We start from the raw sequence: 26119 nt of genomic DNA on the forward strand, positions 1-26119 counted from the left end.
AAGGAGAAGGAGAAGGAGAAAAGGAGAAGGAGGAGGAGGAGGAGGAGGAGGAGGAGGAGGAGGAGGAGGAGAAGGAGAAGAAGGAGAAGAAGGAGGAGGAGGAGGAGGAGGAGGAGGAGGAGGAGGAGGAGGAGGAGGAGGAGAAGGAGAAGGAGAAGGAGAAGGAGAAGGAGAGAGAAGGAGAAGGAGAAGGGTGGTGAGACGGCTCATTCACCACCAAGCCTGAAGCCCTCAGAGTTCATCCTCTGCCATGTGTGCTGGAAAGGATTGACTCCCACAGTTGTTCTCTGACCTACACACCTACACACACACACACACACACTGCAACAAAAAAAAAAACAATGTAGAAATTTATAGAGTAACATCAAGTAAAAATAAGCAAAGCACAAAAGAATGTATTATGCCATGCCCTTTGTATAAAGAAAGGAAATGTGCTAATAGTTTATGTCAACTTGACACATGCTAGTCATCTGAGAGGAGGAAGCCTCAATTGAGAAAGTGTCTCCATAAAAATTGGGCTATAGGTAAACCTGCAGGGCATCTTCTTAATTAGCAATTGATGTGGGAGGGCTCAGCCCATTGTGGGTGGTGCCATCCCTGGTTCTATAAGACAGCAAGCTGAGCAAGCCAGTAAAGAGCATCCTCCAGGGCCTCTGCCCTGCTTGAGGTCCTGTCCTGACTGCCTTCAATGATGGGCTAGGATGGGAAAGTGTAAGCTGAATAAACCCTTTCCTCCCTAACTTGATTTGGTCATGGCATTTCATCGCAGCAATAACTAAGGCAGAAAATGTTTTAAAATGTTAAGTTAGGGCTGGAGACAGCCAGCAGACAAGAGCACTTGCTTTTAACACACCTTTACACCTTTACAAAATAAAAGCATTTTTAAAAAGAGAAACGATATTCTCATTGTGGTATTGAACATTATTGCCATCAGTAAACTTGATGAGCCTCTCCACCAGATAAACATTCTAGTATGTAATGGTCAGTTTTGTAATTGTACTATAGCTATAAAAGAGAATGTGGGTGTTTTCTAGAAAATACAAATATCAACCAGTAAAGGACCATTACTGTTTACAATTAAATAGTTTAAGTGTGTGTGTGTGTGTGTGTGTGCCCACGCACACACACACATACACACACACATGCATATAGGAGGACATGGTGACACCATAATAAAAATTAATATGTGATGATTCTTAGTAAAGAGTACACTGTGGAAGGCTTAAGAGTTGGCCCAGTGGTTAAGAGCATTTGTTGACTTGAGTTCAATTCCCAGCACCCACATGGGGGTTCACTGCTTAGGCACCAGGAATGCATGTGGTGCACAGATATACAAGCAGACAAAACAATCATAAACACAAAGTAAAATAAATTAGAAAAAAAAAAAAAAGAGTAGAGTCAGGCATGATGGTATGAGCCTTTGAGACCAGGATTTTAAAGCCTCAGTAACACAGAAAGACTATCTCTAAACCAAGGGACAAAGCACACACTAAAGGTGCTCCATCTCATTCAGTGCACAACAGATGTAAATTATACCTGTTGCACAACCCTTTAATCGCTCTGAATGGTTAAAATAAGAGTAACTATGTAGCAAAGCACGACAGCACCCAGGAGGGCAAACTGGTATCCACTCTTGAGAAACAACTTAACCGACTTATTAAAACCCAGCACAGTGATCATACTCTAGTTAGTGGGCTAACAGAAATGAGACACAAAGTTATAAGGATCTCCATAAGAATTCTCCTAACAGCCTAACATAATCACCATCAGAGAGGCTTCACCCAGCAGCTGATGGAAACAGATGCAGAGACCCACAGGCAAGCATTAAGCAGAACTTCGGCAATCCTTTGGAAGAGGGGGAGGAAGGATTGCAGAAGCCACAGGGGTCAAAGACACCACAAGAAAACCTATAGAATAACTAACCTGGACCCATAGTGGTTCACAGAGACCGAATAGCCAAGCAGGGAGCCGTCATGGGACTGACCCTCTGCACATATGTTACAGTTGTGTAGTTTAGCGGGACTTCTAACACCAGGAGCCTGCCTCTGGACCCCTTTCCTCCTATTGGGCTGTTTTGCCTCAACAGGAGAGGGTGTGCCAAGTCTTAATGCAACTTGATATGCCAGGAATGACTGATATCCATGGGAGGCCTCCTGCTTTCTGAAGAGAAGTGGAGAAGGAGTGGATGGAGGGGAGTAGGTAAGAGGAAAGGGGGTGAAGGTAGGAGGAGAGGAGGGAGGGGAAACTTGGCTGGAAATGTAAATAAATAAATAAATAAATAAATAAATAATAAAAGAATGCTCTTAGCAATATGATCTTGTTTGAAAGTCACGAAGGTCTAGTAATCACAGCAATTAACTAATTAATCAGCAACAGGTAACTCGTGTTGTTTCCAACAGTATGGGTAAAACACCCAACATACATAGTAAAAACAATATTTATAGTTACATTCATATAAAAACAAAATTAGAAAATTAGTTTCTGGTGCAGTAGTCCAGGGCAGTAGTCACTTCCGAAGAGGCACGGAGAAGCTCTGAGAAGCAGGGATGTAGTTTTGTGACCTGGGTGGTGGCTGCAGGTACATTCACTGCACAGTGACGTACCCAGTTCAGCATATGCTTCAAGAGCATCTGCCCATGCAGCTACACAGCCATGTAAAAACATCTCAAACGAGCCTGTCTGTGCTCTCCAGCTCACGTCGTAAACTGCTGTACACTCACTGCTGGTTTTCCCATTGCTTCTAATTCGCTACAAGATGCTGTAGATAGATATATATTCCCTATTCCCATAGATAGTCCCTATCAACAACATCCCAAAGATATGAAATTGACAACACATGCAAGATTCAATTAATTTGGCAGAAAGCCTGCAGACACAGAGTGAAATCCTACATAGTACTACATACAACTCATAGTCCGGTCTAAATTTTCCAGTCTGCATATTTTCCTCAAATTTTAAGATCACTTCCCAAATTTTACATTTCAGAGGTGAACTGTCACACTGTTAACTTTTTCTCTCTCCCCTGTCCTGCCCCGTGTGTGCATTCCTGTGTATGCCTGCCCAAGTGCGTGCGTGCGTGCGTGCGTGCGTGTGTGTGTGTGTGTGTTGCATTAAGGATCCACCCAGGGCCACTAACTTTTGTACTAAAAGTCATAGAAAAGCATGATCAGAAAATTTTCACAAAAATAAAAACAAAACAAAAAACAACAACAACAAAACAACGCTGCTCGGTATAATGGGAACTCTGTTGCTTCGTCAGGGACTCTGACTAACTGAGCAGCATGCGCACTGAGCCCACCTCAGCAGAGACACATGTGAGAACGGCCTCCCTCCATCTCACTGAGGAGAGCTCTAACTGCCCGCTGCCCACCACCACACCTCCTATGTGACTGGAGCTCTGTGTCACAGACATCCTTCTCCAAACTCTAACTACAGCTGGCATTTGAAAGGAGACACAAGTGATTTTACCCTTGACACCATGAGAAAGGAGTCATGGGAGTTGCGGTCAATGACAAAAGTTTGTGAAGAGGAAGTAGGTACATATGATGTGTAAATTATTAAAACCAACACTTCATTTGTCCTGGCACCCATCAAGGCTCCATTATAGCTACAGGAATGAAAGTCGTGGGAGGTCTGTGCCAGACAGTGAACTGCAGTGACTCTGAAAACCAAACGGAACAAGTCAGAGACCTCACCATCGTCTCTTTTAGTAGTGCTAGACATAGTCCTTCGGCATAGCACATGCTGGGTGAGCATTCCACCACTGAGGTGAATTCCAAGAGCCCAAGCCTCAAAAGCCCTTCTTTAATGGTTTCTTTTTTCTTCTTCTTTTTTTTTTTTTTTTGGCTTCTGTTTACTTTTTCTTTCCTGTCTCTTCTTCAATTTCAAATCAACAATAGCTTTCTTCTCAGTCACAGTAACTGATCCAGTTCAGGCAGAGTGTTCCCAGGAGTGTGACAGCTGATCCTCCTTACTCCAAATCTGCCTCCACCCTCCTCAACACACAGGCACGTACACTTACACACACCTGCTAACGTAACAAAGCCTCAAGGAGGAACAGCTGCTGTGCGCGAGCACTGGCACGAGCAGGGAAACAGTTTTGCTTCACAATGGAAAAGTACTCACTGTTCAAGACCAAACTGCCAGCAACTCCAGATCCACGCCTCAGATGTGCCATGCCTACTCAGTGTACATACCAAAGTAAATCTGACACAGGGCCCATAGAAGGCAAGCAGGGGTACACATCCAACACCAACACTTCAACCTGTTCTTCCAGTCACATAAACAACAGGTCACCTGTCACACAGGTACTGCGCTCTGAAGACAGCACCAGCAACTAAGTAACCAGTTAGGTCAGAACATGTCATCTGTCTTACATGAAAGAGTCACAGCACTGCCACCAAGGAAACACTTCAGGGTGTTGATTCAGAATAGCGGAAGTAGGGCAAAGGTCATTGCTGGCACCATCCTCCAGGCCACAGGATGACAACTAGCCACTCATCAAGGATATAGTAGGGAAAAAATGAGGGGCCCCCACACCCACGGAATCAGCACAGGTTCAGTTTTAACAACTGTAAAATACAAAACAGCATTTCCTGCTAGATGTTTCAGAATATACATGGAAGCCCCTCAGAAGCTATTCTTATGAAGTGCTTTTTTTAAAAAAAAAAAAAAAAAAAAAAATGAATCTGTAATCTAAAATCACCTGCCTGGGAAAAAAAGCATTGTAGGAGAATTCAGGCCACGCTTTGTTTCTCCTTGTCAGACTAGCCGACACCAGCTCCTGGTTTCTGTGTCATCAGTTTCTACCCCAAATATCAACAGCAAAGAAGCAGGCAAGTAAATAAGATTTTAAACTGAGAGGGCTGAAGACTGTGTGGATCTGTATGCAAGGACATCACACACTGACCTAAGAGTTGCATGTGGTGGGATGCACTGTAACCCTGGCACTTGGGAAACTGAGAGAGGAAGACTATAGGGAGCCTGAGGCCAGAAAGACCCTGTCTCAAAACAACAACAAAAAGACACTCTAAAAGTGGAGGCAGAGGACTACGGCTCAGCAGGCAAAGACGCTCCACACCAAGGCTGACAACCTGAGTTCAGCCCTCTCTCCCACAATGCAGCATGAAGGTACACACATGCATGCTCATGTGCAAGATAGACAGACAAACAGCAATCTGATTCTCTGAATGGCCCAAACCAATACAGAACACATCAAGGGTGAGAACATCCCTGGAAAACTGCTATGTTCCCCAATCAAATCAATCCTGGGCTAAAAAGATTCAAACTTAACAACAACAAACCCTGCTGCCACCTGCCATGTACTAAGTCCTTGATTTGTGCTGTCCACTTGTAATCTCTCTTTTAATTATGGCCATTGCCCTTCAAAGCCATGTTCTCATCTCTGACACCAAAGACTCTGGTCTAATTACAATTCTATACTAAAAAAGAATACAGTCTCTAAAGAAAATTAACTATGCTCTTACTGAATTAAAACCCCCAATGTTAACTATGACTAATATTGGATCAGCTGTTGAAAAGAACAGAAATTCATGCTGTAATTTAGGCATTGTTGCACACACTTTTTATATATGAGCATTTTGTGTGTGTGTGTGTGTGTGTGTGTGTGTGTGTGTGTGTGTGTGTGTATACATCACTTATGTGCCTGATACCCATGGAAGCTAGAAGAGGATGTCTTGATCCCTGGGACTAGGGTTATACACAGTTATGAGCCACCATGTGGTTGCTGGGAATTGAACTCTGGTCCTCTGGAAGAGCAGTCAGTGCTCTTAACTACTGAGTCATTCCCCTAGCCCTGTGGTACACACCTTTAACCCCAGCACCCAGGAAGCAGAGGGAAGCAGAGTTCTAAGCTCAAGGCCAGCCTGATCTACAGAGAGTTCAGCACAGCCAGAAACTACAGGGCTATGCAGAGAAACCCTGCCCCCCTGAAAAAAAAAAAAAAAAGAAAGAAGAAATTCATGCTGTAAAAGTGTCACAAGACAAAAACTACTGCCAACAAGTCACAGGAATGTGACAGCCAGTCATCCTTTAACACATGGCTCATCTGCTCATTTCACAGAGCCCTCCTGAGCTAGGAGCAGTATGCACTGTCCATAATGCCTACTGTTCCTTGGGCATCTGACATGTTACACAGGTGGTCCATGTACAATTACTGCATCTCTCGGCCACCATCCATTCCTCGAACTCCCTGAAGACAGACTCGACCTCTGGCTCACCTGTACGTGACTCCCTGCATAAAGCAGGCACTTGGTTATTTTCTTCATGCAGAGCCTACTATTAGTTTCATTCATACAGACAGACCTAAACACCAATTAAGGTCACCCTACTGGAAGATCTCTTCAAAGACTGTGTTCCTAGTACTAGCAGAGAGTGAACCCCAAATAATACTCATTTAATAAACTCAACATATTAAAATACATGCCTAAAGTCCAGTGCATATTCAAATACTACTATGTGAATACCTTTGACAAGGCTGCTGCTGCCCCAGGCTTTACAGGTTTGCCTCCTGTGGGTGCTGAAGAGCTGTTCTCTGGCTTGCTTTTTTCTACTGTTTGCGGTTTGCTTATCCCAGACACCTTAGGCACTGAGCCAACACTCCTGTTTGCTTTCTTCATTCTGGGCTGCCTCTTGGTGATGCATTTACAACCAAACCTGTGGGAAGAAAAGAAGAGGTTGAAAAGAAAATTGGAAAGCAGCTCTTTAGAAATTGTTTCTGAAAATTTCCACCACATGATAAAAGTATCTGAAAGACAGGTGTCTCAATAACAAAACAAAAATGTTGAAAACCTTTCAATTCGCGTATAGAAGGATAATATTTTACAGATTTATAATGTGTGTCCTAATCCATTCAGTAAACAGAACACCTTATATCATGGGCTGACTAGCTCCCATGAGGGCAGGCTCCAAATCCTGTGGCCGTGTCCAGTGTCAAAGGGCTTCTGTGGCTAGCTCTTCCCTCCCAGCTTTGCTAACACACACTTCTGTCTTGCGAATCCCTACCCCAGCCTTAGTTGTCCCTGTGGGCGCCCCCGAGCCTGCTTTCAATCTGCCTGCCCTGGCTTGCATCCCACGGGTCTCACACCTCCAACATTCTGTGGCCCCTAACACAATCCAGGCATGACTTTCACATCTTCACAAAATGACCTCTCAGGACCTCCACGCAGGGCCTCCACCACCACACGCCTGACTATACAGCTCTCCTTAACCGTGGGAGAAGATTCCAGAACTCCTTCACTCCTCACAACGCCTTTGCTCCTCACAACCCTTTCACTCCTCTATCCTTCAAGTCACAACCACTGCCTGAAACTGCCAAATGTGACAATTTACTTTAGATGGAACCTGGCCCCTCCCTGAATTGCATTTGCATAAGTGTTCCTTTGTAGTTGCTTTTTAGGTGGAGGAAATCCCTCAGACTTTTTCCTTTCACAAATCTCAGGATTAGCTGGGTGGCATCTTTGCCCTGAGGGCACCACTCCCTTTAACATCAGGTTTATCTTTCAACACACACCTTAGTTCTAACATCTAATTTCCAGGTGCTCTTTTTCTCCTCAAACTGTACATTCTGTAGTTTCCTTTTTGCCCCATTTCTTCTTTCTCAATGTAGATCTGCATGAGTGATCGGTAATACCACAGGACAGAGACAGTATTAGGTTGTCTTGAAATCTCTCTGCCAACAAAAGTTGTCCAAAACCTTTTTCAGTTTAGCCAAGGCTGCAGTGAAATCATGGGATGTGGCTCAGGATGGTGCTGTTAGGAAGCATGGTTGACAAAGTGTCCTTAACATTCAGAAACCTTGTACTGCAGCCCACATGGAGGTGGCAACACAATTTTTAAGAAGTCGTGTTCTAAGCAATCTGCATGCCCTAAACATCTGCCTGGGGCTGCTATAAAGGACAGAGTGAAGGGTCACAGAGCATGAGCCCAGGTACCAGAGCATGGGAATGGGAATCCCCTTACTGCCACTTCTTTTCACTGCCTTAATCTAAGCTCAAAGTATCACTCAAAAGCACTGCTCCGACTCTGATTTGCTCGGTATCTGAGAACACCACAAAGCAGCGATTCTGAGCCTTCCTAATGCTGCGACCCTTTAAGACAGTCCCTCACACTGTGGCAACCACCACAACCATATTTTTGTTGCTACTTCCTAACTATAATTTTGCTACTGTTATGAATCATAATGTAAATATCTGAGATGCAGATGGCCTCTAGTGACCCTGGCTGTTCAAACCCCCTATTGGATCTTGACCCACAGGTTGAGAAACACGGCCATGAAACGTCTCTTTGTGGGAGTGCTCTTCTCACAGCAGCTCAGTACAAGGAGCTTTATAATGGTCCAGTTCCTGCACCATTCGGAACACACCTGTAGCTCTCTAAAAGTTTGGTTTTTTTATGTATATGGGTGATTGTCTTCATGCATACCTGTGCACCACTTTTGTGCTTGATGCCTGTGGAGGCCAAAAGAGTGTTGGATCCCCTGGAACTGGAGTTAAGGATAGTTATGAGACACTACCTGAGTGCTGAGAATCAAACCTGGTGCCCCTTAAAGATCAGCCGCTCTCATTCATCCATCCATCCCTGCCTAGCATGCTATCATTACCTCTGCAATAAAAGGGAAGTTGCATTGTAAGGAATCTGTGTAAGGCATCCTCATAATTTAATGTAATTCACTGTAGTTATCTCAGTGGGAAGGCCACCAGTGACTCATGTGTTTCAATGCTTGGTCCCTAGCTGGTGGAACTGTTTTGGGAAGGACCAGGAGGTGTGGCCTTGTTAGAGAAGATGCAAAGCCTAAGCCAAACCCTTCTCTCTGTACCCTCTTCTTCTTTCCCTCCTCTTTTTCCTCCCTCCCTCTCTCCCTCCCTCCTTTCTTCCCTCCTTTCCTCCCTCCCTTCCTCTCTCCCTCCTTTCCTCCCTCCCTCCCTCCCTCCCTCCTTCTATGCCTGCCAGCCACCATGCTTCTCATCATGATGAACTCACTATCTGAAACTGGTGAGCAAGCCCCTTATTAAGTGCTTTCTTTTATAAGTTGTCTTGGTCATGGTACAGCAATAGAAAAGTAACTAAGCTATTCACCTAATTATTGACAATGTTACATAAGGACAAAGCAACAATAACATCTGTGGTGTGCCAACATAGGCTTCCTCTGGGCCTCAGACCCAGTGAAGAACAATAGGCTTGAAGTACAATAAGCATGAAGATTGCCAAGCTAAGCTATGAGGATTTCTGGTCCAGCGTGAGTTACACAGCAAGACTCAGTCTGACAATTTTTTTTTTATTTAAAACAATAGTAATAACAAGTAACAAGTAAGAGTTGGTGAGATAGTGCAGCCTGACAACCCAAGCAGAAGAAAAGAACCAACTCCCATGTATTATCCTTTTACATGCACACTGTGGTATGCCCATATGTGCATGCAAGTGTGCACATGCACACGCACAGACAGACACTCATACACATACTAAATGAAACAATAGTGTTTTAATAAATAAGATAGAGTCAGGAGACCAGGGTTCAAGCTCTAGCTTTGCCATAAGTTGTTAGGGCAAATCACTTATCTTTATAAATTCTTCTCTTAGAAACAAGAATTAATAAAGCCTAGCTTAAAGACTTCTGATATACAAAACACATTGTAAACCAATAAGAGGGAAAAAGTATTTATATCCTAGTTGTAAAGTTACCTCACCAGGGCCCAAAGGTTAGAAAGATATTGCAAAAAACCAAGGTTAGAGAGAATAGTTTATTTCCAAGATTCAGAAGCCCCATCCTCTCTAACCATCCACCCATAAAAGATATGCCAATCTAGTTTTAGAACTGATGCAATGGGACCCTATGAATTTATCTTACCTGTCATGCTGCATCAAAGAGAACCCACTCTGAATCAAGGACACTGACAGTCTTGGAGACCAAGAGGGCTCTGAGGTCAGTCCCTGGCTGGTGGGTGCCATCATCCTATCAGTGAGGGACAGGATCCTTTCTTGACACTATAAAAACATTCAAACCCTACTTTCTAAGACACAGTGGGATTTTATCTTTTCCTTTAAACACTAACCTCCACTATTATAATCTTTTTACCTCTGAAAAAGAAATGTACTGGTATTTTAAAGCACTTAAATTTAACTGCTATCTTAAGATCTTCCATGCTGAGGAAGATATAAAACAAATCCTTCATGCTTAGTTTTAAAAATTAATAACTACTTGAGATCAAATCTGTATCCAGGGACTAGTTACTCAACTCTTTAAGTTTTAGCTTCCTCATTCTCAAAATGGGGTTAGTAACAGTATGCACTATATAAGGACACTAAGATGATTAACTGGCTAAGAAAGCTAACATATTTATCAGTGTAGCAGCCCATGAAGATCTGATAGACAGAAGCTACTGAAATGTATAGAACATCCTGCATATCCTGAAGATGACTAAAACCTGATTTCAATAAAGACATCAGGAGTAGTGGTGGATCCCTGTAACCCAGCACTCGGGAGACAGAGGCAGGAAAATCAGTTCAAGGTCATCTTCAACTGCACAGCATGTGTGAGACCAGAGTGACCTATGAAACTGCCTGAAAAATAAATAAAGATTTAAAAGGCAGCATCTTGGAGCTAGAGAGACAACTCAGCAGTTAAGAGTACTAGATACTCTTCCAGAGGACTCAGGTTCAGGTTCAATTCCCAGCACCAACATGGTGGCCCACAACCATCTGTGACCACAGTCCCAGGGAATGTGACAGGGAATCTGGTCTCTATAGGCACCAGGCACACAGGTAGTGTACAGACTTACATACACAAGCTCCCATACACATAAAACAAAAATAACTTTTTTAAAAGCAGCAACTGAAAAGATACTTTGTAAGAGAATCTCCACCACCACCACCACCATTTCCTTTGAGACAGGGTCTCACTGTGGAGCCCCTTATGTCATCCAGGCTGGGTTTGAATCTACCAGCCTCTGTTCCTAAGTGCTCGGATTAAAGGAGTATTTCAGTATGCCTAGCCAGGATTCCTTTATAAGGAATGACTAAAGATTGTTTTACTTCTGACTTACATTAAATTACATACTATATAATATGTAGATGTCAACAAACAATACTAGCCTCTAGTTCTTTCTCACTGAAAATTACAAACCAGGAAACGCTGCAGATGCGTGGTAAGCAGTCCACAGAAATTATACTCAAGAGACCAGGTCTGTCATTCTGTAAATGGCTAACTCTGTGAGCCTTGTTTATAACAGCAGAGTGTTCAAAACATGTTTTTGGAAAGTAATTGCTTATTAACTGTGATTTTTTTTTTGTTTTTGTTTTTTTTTTTTGTTTTTGTTTTTTCGAGACAGGGTTTCTCTGTGTAGCCCTGGCTGATGTGGAACTCACTCTGTAGACCAGGCTAGCCTTGAACTCTTGAACTCAGAAATTCGCCTGTCCCTGCCTCCCAAGTGCCGGGATTAAAGGCGTGCGCCACCACCGCCCGGTTTAACTGTGATTTTTATGACTACCATTATCCAGCTAAAAATCTACAAAAGGTCTTGATCTGAGCAATCTAAATACATCTTTCCATAATCTCACAACTCTGAACTTAAATATCATCTTAAAATTGTAAATTAAGAACAGATTAAAACACTGGAAAGGAATCACAGTCAAGAGAACTCTTACATCAAGGAAGGTGCTATGCATAAGTCAGTGTCAAATGAATCAAAACCAACAGCCAATCTAATAAAAATCAGATGTCTACAAAAAAACTCGTAATTTCAAAATCTTCATTAAGTCAATCATAATGCAATAAACTAGGTCTATACTAAATTTTTCAACAAAGATTTAAGATTTTTTAATTTTTTTTCTTTTCTTTTATGTGTATGTGTTTTGCCTGTGTGTATTCCATCCATGGAATGCATATAGTGCCCTCATAGGCCAGAAGAGGGCATTAGATCCCCTGGGACTGGAGTTACAGACACATGAGTGCTGAGAAAGAAACCTGGGTCCTCTGGCAGAGCAGCCAGTAATCTTAACAGCCAAGCCATCTTTCAGGGCATTGTATTGTATTGTATTGTATTGGTCTGAATGTTTTGCCTATACAAATGCAAGGGTACCGCCACATGCTTGCAATGTCCATGGAAACCAGAGGAAGGCATCAGATCCCTTACAACTGGTATTACAGACTCCAAGATAAGCACGGGTATGGGTGAGCCCAGGTCCTCTGCATGAGCAGCAGGTGCCCTTCACTGCTGAACCAACCCTACAGCCCAACACACACACACACACACACACACACACACACACACACACACGCACGCACTCACGCACTCACAGAGTACTGTTACACACAGACAATCCATTTAAAGTAGCCACTTTAAAAGTAGATGTAAAGTGTGACTCCAAAGCAAATGTCAAGGATTCCTTGGAGGGAAGGCCAAGATCTCCCTGTCATACCAGAAACCTACATACATGCAACTGGCATGTTGCCAGAGTGCCTGAAACAGAAAGGAGAGATAAACAGGGGTAAGGCACCTTTGGCTATGATTTCTCTTCTATGTCCAAGCCCACAGGCAAAGTCTAACCCTGATTCAGAAACTTCAATGCTTACTGACCTAGGAAGGACCAGTTTTAAATGCTTATTTTTATTTTAACAATATATTTTTTATTTTTAAGATCAGATTTTATTTTACATCTAAAATGGGGGCAATTATTACTAACATACATGCAGTTAACATGTAATTTTACATGCTTTACACATTTATACAAACGACCTTCATGAGACTTTCCTCCCCTCATAGCCTCTTCCTGTGTGCCTGGCCACAGGGAGTCTGAAGGTGAAGGCACAGGAGAAAGGCACACTCATCAACTGTGCCCAAAAGTCCATGTCAGTGTCTGGGGTGATGGTGAACAGGGTCAAGCTAGCTCCCGGGAAGGACGAGCCCAGATCAGACCACAGCTGGATCAAGGCTAAGTGGGAAAGAAAAGCTAGAACTTTTTTAAAAACTCACAGCCAGCTAGATTTTGCTATTGTCATTTTAAAATTACGACAGACAGACAGACAGACAGACAGACAGACAGACAGACAGGCAGGGCAAGATCCATGCTGTACTAGTGCTAGCACATTTAGTCTCAGAACCCCTCTCTGGGCTGGAGAGGAGGAAGGCACAGAGGCTATAGAATGCAGCAACTGGTACTCAAAGTCAGCTCTTTGCATTAAGCCATAACTAAGCAGATGCTAGAAGAAATGAGGTAGTTTTCAAGAGATCATTAAACACGATTCTATCTCAGTGTTTTAGCACAGGAACACTTACTTACAATGGGGCTTCTCTTCTAAGATTTAACACAAAGACATATGAGAAACAAGTAGAAACAACCTGGACTTTTCAAACCTACAACCACATGCCCGTTTTCCTTCCGTTACTGCTTTTAAAAGAGCAACAGAAGTAAAATCGCAGCTGGCTGCCTCTGTTTTAATGCACACTGCTGAGGAAACTGTTAAACTGCTGATAATACTTAGCATTCCAGACAAGTGACAAGACTGGAGAGAGACTGTCTAAAAGAATTTCTGGCTACAGTGCACAAATTATTTTTGCAGATTTAGTCCAAAATAAATTCGTTCCCAAAGTTAAAACTGCCAGAATGCAAGAAACTGTGAGTCTCCTCAGGCCAGTCCCTCCTCTGCCAAGGTTTCTTAACACTTACAAAAAGAAAATCTTTATTCAAGACCCTTCAAATCATGGCTTTATGCTCAGGCTTTTGGCAGGGAGTTAAAAACTTGCACAGTACAGCATTCATAAAGTTAACTCAAGTCACCTTTAATTAAGAACATCAATTTATATATGTGCACATCTGTGTCTAAACCAACCCGGCACAGTGGTGCACATAACTGCCACCTGGAGGTCACTGTTAGTGCTAAGAGTTAAACCCAAATATTTGGGGTTCATGAGGAGGGGAGACAGTGAGTTGGGAAAACGAAGTCCTTTGTGCTGTACTTCATACAGTTGGGTTGGATGGCATGGAATGTGGGAAAGGAGACTGGCATTTTGAGACTGACTGCAAAAGATGAGGACCACTGGGGCTGGGGGAATAATGTCAACTGCAAGTCACTGTGTGACCCAGGCCACAGGACACCAGACTGGCTGGTTTATACAAGAGAAACAGACTTGAGCTTAGAGTGCTTGTGGGAATTCCAAACGGTGGATTTGAAACTGTTGATCAGTTATGTGCAGATTCCTCCCACAGAGCTCTCCTAGAATGCACAGGCCCTATAAAAGAAGCAAACAAAGCGTGTTCCCCAAAGATACCACTCAGCAATATACGAAAATCAGAACCAGGAACTTGAGGAACAGAAAGTCAAAGCTATGACCTGAAGCACCTGAGGCATTGCTGAAATAATACACGCAGTCAGAATCAAAGTCTTAATGAGTCAGGTCACTTAGTCACTCCACTATGTGATGACCTGTCGTATCAATAACTCACTCTGTAACTGCTCATCTCAGTGGCAGGATAGAGAACTAAGAATCTGAAACAGCAGCAAGCTGGATGTGTCAGAAAGCAGAAGGACATGGAAATCTACAAGGACCACAGTAAACTGTGTGTAAACCAACAAGGCACAGACAGCTCTACATGGTGACATGATACACCTTACACCCTTTGCCCATCCCAACGAGTGAGGCAACTCTCCTTTGCTCTAAGCTCACCCCTAATTCCTTCATTTCCCTCTGGTACTAGAAACATGCACAGCTCCACTCACTCACTCACTCACTCACTCACACAGACAAGCTCTGAGAGTTCTTCCAGACAAGTAAAATCACTGTCGCTCCATCCCGAGTGCATGCCCCTCCTGCTCCTGGCTATCACAGAGTCTACTGCTGCCTGTTTCTTGTGGGTCATTTCTGATACTTATCTTTCTCTGTCCTGGCGGCTGTCTGTCTGTCCCCTTCTCTTCTCATTTACTCACCCTCTCCACCCTGATTGACTCACTCCATTGGCCTTTGAACACATCTCTCTGATTTGATACAGATCTCATCCTTTTTTGAACTACTGCTTTTTTAAGATAGGAGACAGAGACAGAGAGACAAGAGAAAGAGAGAGAGAGAGGGGGGGGGGGAGGGAGAGAGGGAGGGAGGGAGGGAGGGGAAGGACATAAATAAACCAATTAACAATATTAAAGAAAAGTGTTAAAATTCAAAGTAAGCCAAACAAAGCAAGGCTAGCTGCAAAAGCCAACAAGTACAATGCCTAAGATTCACTTGAAGTCAACAAGTTCAAAAGTTTAGATGACACAAACAAATCTCTTGAAGCACAGAACACAAAAGCTCATTAAAGAAGAGATGGCCTCAGGGGAAGAACACAGATAACCTGAGGTCAGTCCTTTTGAAGGAAATCCAATGTATGATCTACATTTCCCCTATCTGGAACCACTTCCTATATTCTATGGAATCTTTTCCAATTCTAGAATGAAATGTAAAGACAGCTAAAATCAGAAGAAAACATTTCACTGACTCTGGACATTGCAGCACATACCTGTAATCCCAACACCAAGGAAGCTGAGGCAGGGGGATGACTTTAAAGCCACCTGGGAGTTATATAGCCAACACAGTGAGATCTCTTCTCAAGACAGAAAACAGGGAGGAGATACAATGGTCGGATAATCATGAAGAGGTATTTTCATCCCCAAAGGGAGAGCAGGTTTGAGAAGTAGGGCAGCTGATCCCATCAAGTTCAAACGTCAGCAGGGAAGTATCTAATCTCCTGACTCCTAAACCCACCTTGGACATAACAGGGCCGTCTAGCAGCAGCACTGCCCCTAATAGGGCTCTGCTGGGCAATGGCCATGCCACAGAGCTCCCAGGCAGCCTTGTGGCTTCTCTAATGGGTTCTATAGTGTTGGGAGACTCCACAGCATCCTCACTCCATAGTTCCACTGACAGTGTCATTATGGAAGGCTCTTTGTGGTGGACAGACTCCATAATAAATTCCTGCCTAGGCCCTCGAGGGTGTCTGATACATCCTTTAAATCTAACCCAAGGGTGTCTGATACATCCTTTAATTTAAATCCAACGGAGGCTTCTATGGTCCCCCAGCCTATGCACTAAACTATGCCCATCATCTGCAATTGCACCATTAGGCAGCACCAAGGCTTACTGGTTCCTCCTTTCAGAGTGCCACCCTGAGTTGCATGTAGACCTGCTTGTGTTATATTTAGGGCAAAGGAGCACTGCACAGCAAGACAGTGCACTGCAACCCAGGGAACAGAGTCCAGAGTAACACACAACAGCAAATGTGGTCTCACAGAGCCTCCCTGGCAAACACAGCCCTCAAAGATTTTGTCTCAAAGTTTCTCAGATGACTTCAGGGTCTTCTGTGTTTTCCATAAATACAACCTACTTTCTCCAAATTGTATGAATCTTTTTAGCAAGTGTTCCCTGGGTCACACACCTAGTATTCTCTCTCTAACACACTTTCACTGTTAGGGTTTTGTTGTCATTGTTTGAATTGTTGGCTGATTTGCTGAGACAGGGTTCTATTCTGTAGCCCAAGCCAGTTTGGAACTTACTACATAGCCCAGAAATTGCCTTGAACTCACAGGAATTGTCCTGCCTCAGCTTCCAAAGTGCTGTCACCACAACTGTGAGCCCGCACACCTGTGAGCCACCTGGCTTCATTTTGGCTCTTTAAGGGATAGCATCACTGTGTGATCCAGGCTTATCAACCATGTGAGTGCTGGGATGCTAAACATGCACCACCAACACCCAGCTCCAGGCTTTTGTAAAGGCTAGTCTCAAAGCCTTCCAAACCTTCTCATTCTCCTCTTGTTAATCCATCTTTGTCATTTCTCTTCTCTGTTTCGCTGTAAGCAACTACTCAATAAGATCATCCTGCACCCTGCCCACTCACGTGCCACATCCTTAAGTTCTGCATTCACTGCCATCTTTGTACCTGGGAACTACAGCCTTTGCTCAGGTTTCCAATACCTTATCCCTTAGCTCCACCTAAGACCTCATTAAATACACTTCCCTGTGCTATTCTGATGACAGCTTAACTAATTCCTAATGTAGCCTGGGGCCTGGGATGTTCCACTCACAGAAATGGAGACTCTTCCCTAAGTCATCTAGCCTCCACTCAGTTCCTAAACTGCATATGTATTGCCAGGCGTTTATATGGAAACGGCCAACCTCGTCATCAGTTTTCTACAACCAGTTTGTTCTGAGCTGCTCTAACAGGAGACCTTCCTTGGGTAACATGCCAACAGAAACTGTTTAGCACACAGTTGAGAGGCCTTCTGTTGGTCACCAATGGTAGAAGGTGTAAGGCAGACCTGTGAAAGAGCAGGAGCTCTGAATGCACAGCCTCAAGCCTTTTATAACTGTCATTTAATCCATTTGGGGGAGTGAATTCTTCATGACTCAACCACTACCTACACCTCACCTCCTAACACTGTAGGACTGCGGACTGTTTCCAAGCCATTCTTCTTAGGGAACACATTCAAACCATAATGTTCTTTTAGAAAACTACAAAGCATTTCCCAATTCACTTTAACAAGTAAGCTTGTTGGCCAGGGCATTACCAAAAGAAATGGAAAAGACAACAGAGAAAAAGAAACCATACTAATCAAGATCTCTTAAGGAAATGAATTAATAAATCCTAAACAAAATTTCAGAAAACTATGACTTGAGGGTATTGTACCAGGGTTTGCCTAGCATGTGGGTTTGAGTCATAGCAACATAAAATGGGGGAGAAAACCAACAAATTTAATTCAACAAGCCAAAATAAATATTATACATCAAGAATGACTATCTGGGCCAGGCAGGGTGACCTATTAATACACCATTAATCCCAATACTGAGAAGGCAGACGCAGGCAGATCTCTGAGTTCAAGACAGCTTGGTCTACAGAGCTGGTTCCAGGGCAGTCAGGGCTACAAAGAGAACTCCTGTCTTGAAATATCAAAAACACCACAAAAGCCAATGAGTATATTAGGGCCAGTAAGCCCAGTAAGCTGGCTTAGAGAGTTAAGGAACTTGCTGCCAAGCCTGATGACCTGAACTACCAATTCCTGTAAGTTATCCCCTGGCATTAGTGTGCTATGGTGTCTCTCTCTGTCTGTCTCTCTCTCTCTCTCTCTGTCAAAAGCACACACATGTAAACATATTCATGTGCACACATATGAACATTCATGCACATATACATACACAAGCCTCACATATACGCATACACACCAATAAATCCCACACTTAACCCACAAATAAAATTTTAACATTCAAAACTCAATGTAATTCAATGTTACAAATTAAGAAAAGCTGTAAGATTAGTTCAGCAGAATCAGAAGCACTACAAGTCTAAATTTCATTCTTGATTTAATTAAAAAAAAAAAAACTTGTAACAGAATCTCCTTAACTTGACACATTGACTAGGAAATGCCTATAGTTAATGTCATGCTGAATGCCATAAAACTGTATTTTACCCTCATATAAAACATTTGAAGGGCTGGAGAAGTGGTTCAGCAGTTAAGAGTACTGGCTGCTCTTCCAGAAGACCTGGATCTAGGTCCAATTCCCAACAAGCACATGGCTGCTCACAGCTGTCTGTAACTCTAGTTCCAGAAGGCCTGGGGCCCTCCGTGTGAGGAAAGAAAAGAAAGTAAGCCCATCCTTCCCACTTGTTTCACTGTGTACCAAAGGCAATAGCCAGGGGGTGGGGGTTGGAGAGAAGAGAAGCACAAAACTAAACAGTATTCCAATTGAGGAGGAAGACATAAAACTGGCAATGTTTACAGACACCACTGAATGGAATAGCCAGTAGAATCTGCAAACACTACTGAGTACTCTAAGTACAGCAAGATCTCAGAGCACAAGACTGGTGTGCGAGAATCAGCCACAATTCCATACACAGCAATGAACAGCCGGCAACTTAAAATTCTTAAGTATGTCTAAGAGCAGGATGAATCTAGACCATCACAAACTCAAAGTATGTTATTAAGGACTTGAAAATGTGGTGGTTTGAACATGCTTGGCCCATGGGAAGTGGCACTCTTAGAAGGTGTGGCCTTGTTAGAGGAAGTGTGTCACTATGGAGGCAGGGCTTTGAGGTCTCACATATATGATCAAGTCTGGCCAGTGTGATTCAGACCTCCTCCTGGCTGCCTGCAGAAGACAGTCTCCTACGGATCAAAATATAGAGCTCTGAGCTCTTCTAGTACCATGTCTGCCTGGAGATGCTGCCATGCTGCCCACCATGATGATAATGGACTGAACTTCTGAAACTGTAGCCAGCCCCAACTAAATGTTTTCCTTTATAAGAGTCATCTTAGTCATGTTGTCCCTTCACAGTAATGAAACCCTAAGATGGAAAGAAAAGCTAGACTATTTTATGACATGAAAACCTGTAAAATCCAGCTTTTACTGAAACCCAGTTCCAGTCAGTCACATACTGTTTAAGGCTATTTTGAAGTACAGTGAGAGCTGATTAGCTGCAAAACATACTATACAGTTTATAATGACTAAACATTTACCACCTGGCCCTTTGTGAACGATGCTTGTTGATATGCCTTTCCCTCAACAGAGTAATGTCACAGCTATTCCTAAAAGCTCAAATTTTCTTTCCTTTCCCTTCCTAAGTGGTACCTCATGTGCAACCCCTATCCTCTGGAAGAAGAAGTACTCTTAACCACTATGCCATCTTGCCAGACCCAATTTTTACTTCTTAACTGAGTTACTTAAGACAAAGTCTCATGTAGCCCAGACTGACTTTACGCTGACTTTGCCACTGAGGATGACTTTCAATCTCCTACTTCCCGAGTGCTGGTATTACAGTTGCACCCCACACAATGCCAAGTCTGGGATTACATCAATTTTAACACTTTCAAAATAGACCTTTTGATACATTTTGACCCTCCAACATTTTTTTCACTTTTCCCCATAGTGTTTTTTTAAACAGTATGCTCTTATAACTGTATTTCTGGAAGATAAGTGCAGAGTAGACTCCCATGAATTACAAAAGCTTCATGAACACCAAAGTCATCTATATTTGCTATAGGTCAAAGGTGCCTCCCTTCTCGGCACCCCCATCCTTCAATACTTTAAGGCTTATTTACATATTTTTATGTTGCTGGGGCTTGAACCCAGGACCTTGTACACACTAGGGAAGTGTTCTACCATTAAGTTACATCCCCAAGCTTAAGTTTTCATAAAACCATACTTTATAAATAGCACTACAATTTACATATTAAATAACACTGAAATAGAAAGATATAGTAGTTTTAAACAGAATGAAAAAAAACACAGAAAAATGTCCAATTATAGAACCCCTACCTCCATAACAAAAAAAAAAATTTTAATCATTTTTTCTAAGTGGGTCAATGAGACCAATGAACTCAGCAACTAATCATATCCTATTGTACTAATCAATGGAATTAAAAAGAAATCACAATTGATGCCTCAAAACAATAACATGTATTAGCTTATTTTGGAATGATAGATTATTGCCGTTTCAATACACAGAAAGCCGAATCACACACACACACACACAGAGACACACACCTATGACAGAGTTGAAACTAGAGAATAGCTTGCTATCCTCTCTCTCTTTTTGCCCATCATCTTCATCACCTAAGAGTCTCCCTTCTTGACTTCTGGATCTAATCCACACTTGGACCTTCTGTGCACACACATGAACATTGCTTCGGCTAGGATCCGCATATGAGGAGGAACATGTGGTCTGGGTTTTTCATAATCATCTCACTTATTACACTTTCCTGGTTCATTCAGCCTCCTGCAAATGTCATGATTTTATTTTTATGTGCAGCTGAATAATATTCCATTCTATGTGTGTACTATATTTTCATTATTTACTCATCAGTGAATAGATATTAGGCTGTTTCTATTTTCTTGCTATTGTGAACAGAGCAGCAATCAACATGGGTGTGCAAATACCCCTGATAGAATATCTTAGGTAAACCCCCAGGAGTAGTACAGAGGAATCCCCAAACTGAGGACCACAAAGGCCACATTGATTTGCATTCCCACCAGCAATGAGTAAGAGTTCCTCTTCCCCATATCCATGCCAAAATTTGTTATCAGATTTCTCAATAGCCAGTCACAAGGATGAGATAGTATCTCAATCAACTTTTAATTTGCACTTCCAAGATCACTAGGGATGTTGAACATTAAGCTACATCCCTGAGACCAACTTGATCACCATGTTGTTTCAGATCAATCAACTGAGGAAAAAACAAAAAGCAAACCTTCTGAGCTGATGAGAGTTTTCTTTGTCTTTACTTTGCAGCTAGTCTATTCAGCACTAACAATTGTAACAACAGGAATTTCCTTTGGTAGTATTTTGTTGGCACATGCACTCAATTCCAGAGACCTATCAGTCTCTACTAGTGGGTGCTTAATGCACATAACACATATAAACAGGCAGGCACACGCATAAAAGACTCCTGATATCTTATATCATGTAAGAAATATACATACTGACCCTTGTGAACATGTATAGTATGTATATATGCATTCTTGAGCACAGACAGCATGCGCACATAGCATATGTGAATGCTTGAAGACTACTCGGGTGCCAGTCCTTCCATCCTGAGATAGGGTCTCCTGTTTGCTGCTGCACACTACAAGCTAGCTGGCCAGCAAGCTTCTAGGCATCCTCCTGTCTTTGCAGACCTCCCCATTACAGCAGGGCAATTACAGGCATGTGCTACCACGTCAGCTTGTTGAGAATTCTGGAGATCCAAACTCCAGTCCTCAGATTTGTACAGTAAGCTCTTTACTCACCCACTGAACCCAGCCCGAGAACTCCATTTTAAGGATAACCAAGACAGGAAATGCTTAGTATCAATTTTAATGGCTTTTTACATTATTTGTGGTAATAAATAATGACCACAAAGTCATATACACAGATCCCCTTCATTCAATCCCCAGTACAGCATAAACCTGGACACGGTGCCACGCCTATAATTCCATCCTTTGAGAGATGGAGGCAGAAGAATCAAGTTTGAGGTCCTCATTGGCTATACAATGGGTTCAGGGACAGCCTGAACAAAAAAATCCCATCTCAAAGACAAGCAAACAACAATAACAAAACAAACAAACACAAACAAAACCAAACAAAAACCCTGACAAGATGTATTTAAATCTTTCTTTCTTTTCTGGCTCTTGAGACAGGGTCTCTCTGTGTCATCTTGGCTGTCCTGGAACCCCATGAACCACCAAGCCAGGCAGCCGTATTTGAATCTTTTTAAAAGCAAAAACCCAGAAATTTTTTCTTAACCTCACTAACAGTAACAACAAAACAAGCCTTTAGGCTCTTTATTTCTAAACTCACAGTCAGTGTGCTCTCTCGTGTTTACCATTTGCCATTACCATAAATCATCGTTTGGTATCACCATCATAAATGACCTTACTCTTTTTTTAATAGAGCCTACCTACCTACATTGCTCAGACTGGCCTCAAACTACTAGACATAAGCAATCTTTCTCAACCTCCAATACAACTGAAACTACAAGCTTGTAAAAACCATGTCCAACTAGATGCTGAAATGTAAAACTTTTTAAGACTTATTTATGTGGGTGAGTGTTTTGCATGAATGTATGTACGTGCACTACAAGTGTGCTTGGTGCCCTACAGAAAGTGCTGGGTCCTTGTATCCGCAGTTACAGATGGTTGTGAGGCACCAAGTATGTAGGTGCTGGGAACCAAACCCAGGTCCTTTATAAGAGCAACAAATGCTCTTAGCTGCTGAGCCAACTCTTCAGCCCCTATCACCAAGAAACTGGGTGACTTTTGTTTGTTTTTTAGAAATGATGGTCCTTTAAATTGAATACCTTCAGTGTCATCAAAACTCCCAATATTGCCCTTGTTTTTCTTATAACATAAACACCTACTCAATACTCGTTTACCCCAGGGTATCTCAGATTCATTCATCTCAGACATACTACACAGCCTGCCTTAGCAGCCAAATTTTTGAGAAGGAAACTACAATATCATCATTGGCGGAAAACTCTAGAAAAGGAGTCTTTAATATTAAAATTGTTTCTGAAGCTCCCCTGTGTAAATGCACTGAATGGAGAAACAAAGATCCAGAAAAGCTTACTTGCCCAAAGCCATAAAGACAAAACGAAAAAGAAAAGAAAAATGTCTCAACCCCTGGACACTGTCATCATTCCTCTATCAAGGTGAGCTGTCTGCAGTCACACTTTGTGCAAGCTAGACATGTAATTTAAATAGACATACGGTTACTCAGCAAGTCTTGTATATAAGAAAACCCAACCCTCATAGGAATTTTGACCTTTTGCGATACCTGAGTCATCTGATCAAAGAGCTATGTCAAGTCAGTCAGAAAGCGAACTGCTGCTTCCCAAGTCACATGCTGTCAAGAAAACAAGATGTGGGTACACACCCTGAGCAAATTTCACTTTAACCATAATTACTCTCCTCCCTGCATCTGACACTAATATTTTGACGGATATTTTAAGACACCTTCACACAGATTTTCTACGGTACAAAAATCATTTTCTTATAATGTCAAGGAGATCCCTACATACCTGGGATATACACAGGCAAACATACATTCTCAAGCTATCTGAAATTTTGAAAGGTTAGAACACTGGTGTACATCAGATCCAAAGGGAAAATGAGACATTTTTAATGGGGGATAAAGGGGAGGGAGCATCAGCTCTTTCTCAATAGGAAAAAAATTATTATGAGACCAACATACTTTTTTCTCCATATCTCCTTCTATATTGGTTTGAATATTTTGGGACATAAATATATTACTTTCAATTTTTTTAATTAAGAAAAAAATACAATTATCATGGTTACACAGGACATTAGAGGCTCTCTCAAGATAACTAAAATCTGTTGACACTCACATCACTTATAAAAATGGTGAGGTTAAGCCAATGGGGTGTTGAAGGCCTGTTAGTTAATTCTAGCTTCTCCAGAGGCTAAATAAAACAAGACTGAAGTTCTAGGTCTGTGTGGCAACAAAGTGAGAAATATACCTAGTTTGGGATACTTAGTCTGACCTCCATCTTCAAATGAAAGGTAAGAGGCTAGCGGAGCTGGGGAGTAGATACAGCTTAGCTATAAAACATTTATCTAGCCATATTTCATGCCCTTAATACCAAAGTCGGGAATGAAGTTATTCATATACGACTCAATCCTCAAGCACACTTCAATCCTCAATTGCTTATATTATCCCAGTACAATGAAAGGACAAGGGAAAAAAAAAAAAGAGTCTGTACCGAATTCAACACAGACCTATCGCTTTTCAAATCTTCATTCCCGATGTATTGAAAGAGAACCAACCGAATAGTGCCTTTTAGTGCCTATGCAACAACGCTGGTACCTCACTCCAAACCTTTATAAGTAGAACTGCTGCTGCCTGTAGTTCACACAGCTGATTTCACTTCAAGATTTACCCTCCTGATGACAAGAAGCCTTCCTGGGCTACGCGATTTGTTTTGGGTTTTTTTGTTTTGTTTTTATTTTGAGACAATGTCTTACTCTGCCTGCCGAGTACCGGGATTACAGGTGTGAGCCAAAACTTATGATTCTCTCTCTCATGTCAGTCAAATTTCCCTTTAATCAGGTACCCCCTCACCCCGCTGCACTTTAGGATTTATCGTCAAGGGAATGAAAAAAAAAAAATTCAAGGCTGCCTGCATTTGAATGATCACGGAAATTTTCGTTTGGTTTTAGGTGGCTAAGCCCACCCAGAAACTGATTTATTTTCGAGTGTTCTCTGGGTTATATCCACCACCACCACCGCCACCAACACACACACACACACACACACACACACACACACACACCAGATGGCTTCAATGCAGCCACTACTGAAAATGCATTTCTTCAACAACACACTGTATTGTCCACATCCAATCTGATAGAATTAGCCAAGTCTCAAGAATAAAGAACACCGCCAGCTTCTAACAGCCAGGTCCTAACACAGCAGGACGCAGCCTTCGGGAGTCCTCTGCTCCCCACCCTCGATCCACCAGATGGGGAGGCAACCTGTCCCAGCCCAGGGCAAGGGAGCAGGGTGAACACCCCGTCTCTCCCGACACCACAGGGAATGCAAGCACGAAGGTCGCATCCAGCTTCTCCGCAGGTATGAGACCCCCAACTAGCTGGGTACCACGCCAGCCTGGGTTCCCTGGGGGTCTGCGGGTCAAGCTGTGAGGTCCGCCTGGGCAGGAGACGGCGCAGGCGCGGGATGGCTGGGGATGGGGGGGTGACGAGGGGGGGGACAGCGCAGGCGCGGGGCCGCCAGGGTCTGCGGGGCCGCCCGGGCCTGGCCGCGCGGGCGGCGCTGAGGAGACGAACGTGCCCGCGGCACAAGCGGAGAAGACCCTGCCCCGGCTCTTACCGCGCGGCACCGCCTCGCTCACTCGCTGGCTCCGGGCTGGGGCCGGGCGGCGAGCTCGCCCGGTGGCGCGGCCCGGTCCGTTGAGTCCGGCCTCAGGGCAACAGCCAACCCCACGGCGCCGCTCCCTCGGCCCGCCCTGTCTCCCTTGCGGCTCCCGCCCTCCGCCCGCCCCTTATTCACTGGCACCTCCCCCTTCTACTCCCCGCGCATGCGCTGTGACCGTAGCCTCCCTGCACCGCCACTGCGCAGGCGCCAGCCGTCACGCCTTCTCTCTTCGCGCTGGGTTCTGGGCCGCGCACGCGCTGTGGCAGTCGCCAGTTGCCACTCGTGTAATTGCAGTCTTTGTGCTGGAAGATGTCCCTTAGGAAGCAGGGCTTCTGGTCCCAGGTTTTCCCTGGTAAGCAAATAGGTCCGCTCTGGTCGAGATATTATGTTTACAGTGTGCTGAATACTCAGCTTTTAATGAACCGGACAGTTGCGATAAATACACATGCCAGGCACCCCTGATGTCCCCACTCCACCCACTAAAGAAAACGAGACTACTAGCATTAGAAAGTTAAAAAAAAAAAAAAGAGTCCTATATGTTTATGTAATTTCCGGGTGGTTTTTATTTTACTTTTTAAAATTCGTTAATGGTTCTATTGCTGTGATAAAGCACCATGACCAAAGGCAACCTGGGGAGGAAAGGGTTTATTTGGCTTACAACTCCCGGGTCACACACTCCATCACTGAGAGAAGTCAGGGCAGGAACTGAAGC

The 26119-nt window shown here is 43.2% G+C and overlaps 1 protein-coding gene across 1 annotated transcript in view; it reads right to left on the reverse strand.

The window, feature by feature from the left end:
- Positions 1–25528, reverse strand: part of Specc1l (sperm antigen with calponin homology and coiled-coil domains 1 like) — a 103657-nt gene extending 78129 nt beyond the window's left edge. The window contains exons 1-2 of the mRNA XM_028773928.1: positions 25363–25528; positions 6486–6675 (exon numbers count right to left, since the gene is read on the reverse strand). Coding sequence (XP_028629761.1) covers positions 6486–6638 — 153 coding nt within the window. The 5' untranslated portion in view covers positions 6639–6675; positions 25363–25528. The remainder of the gene's footprint in view (positions 1–6485; positions 6676–25362) is intronic.
- Positions 25529–26119: the final 591 nt, after the last annotated feature.

This window comes from Grammomys surdaster, unplaced genomic scaffold (assembly GCF_004785775.1).
Source record: "Grammomys surdaster isolate TR1022 unplaced genomic scaffold, NIH_TR_1.0 237, whole genome shotgun sequence".
Classification (NCBI taxonomy): domain Eukaryota; kingdom Metazoa; phylum Chordata; class Mammalia; order Rodentia; family Muridae; genus Grammomys; species Grammomys surdaster.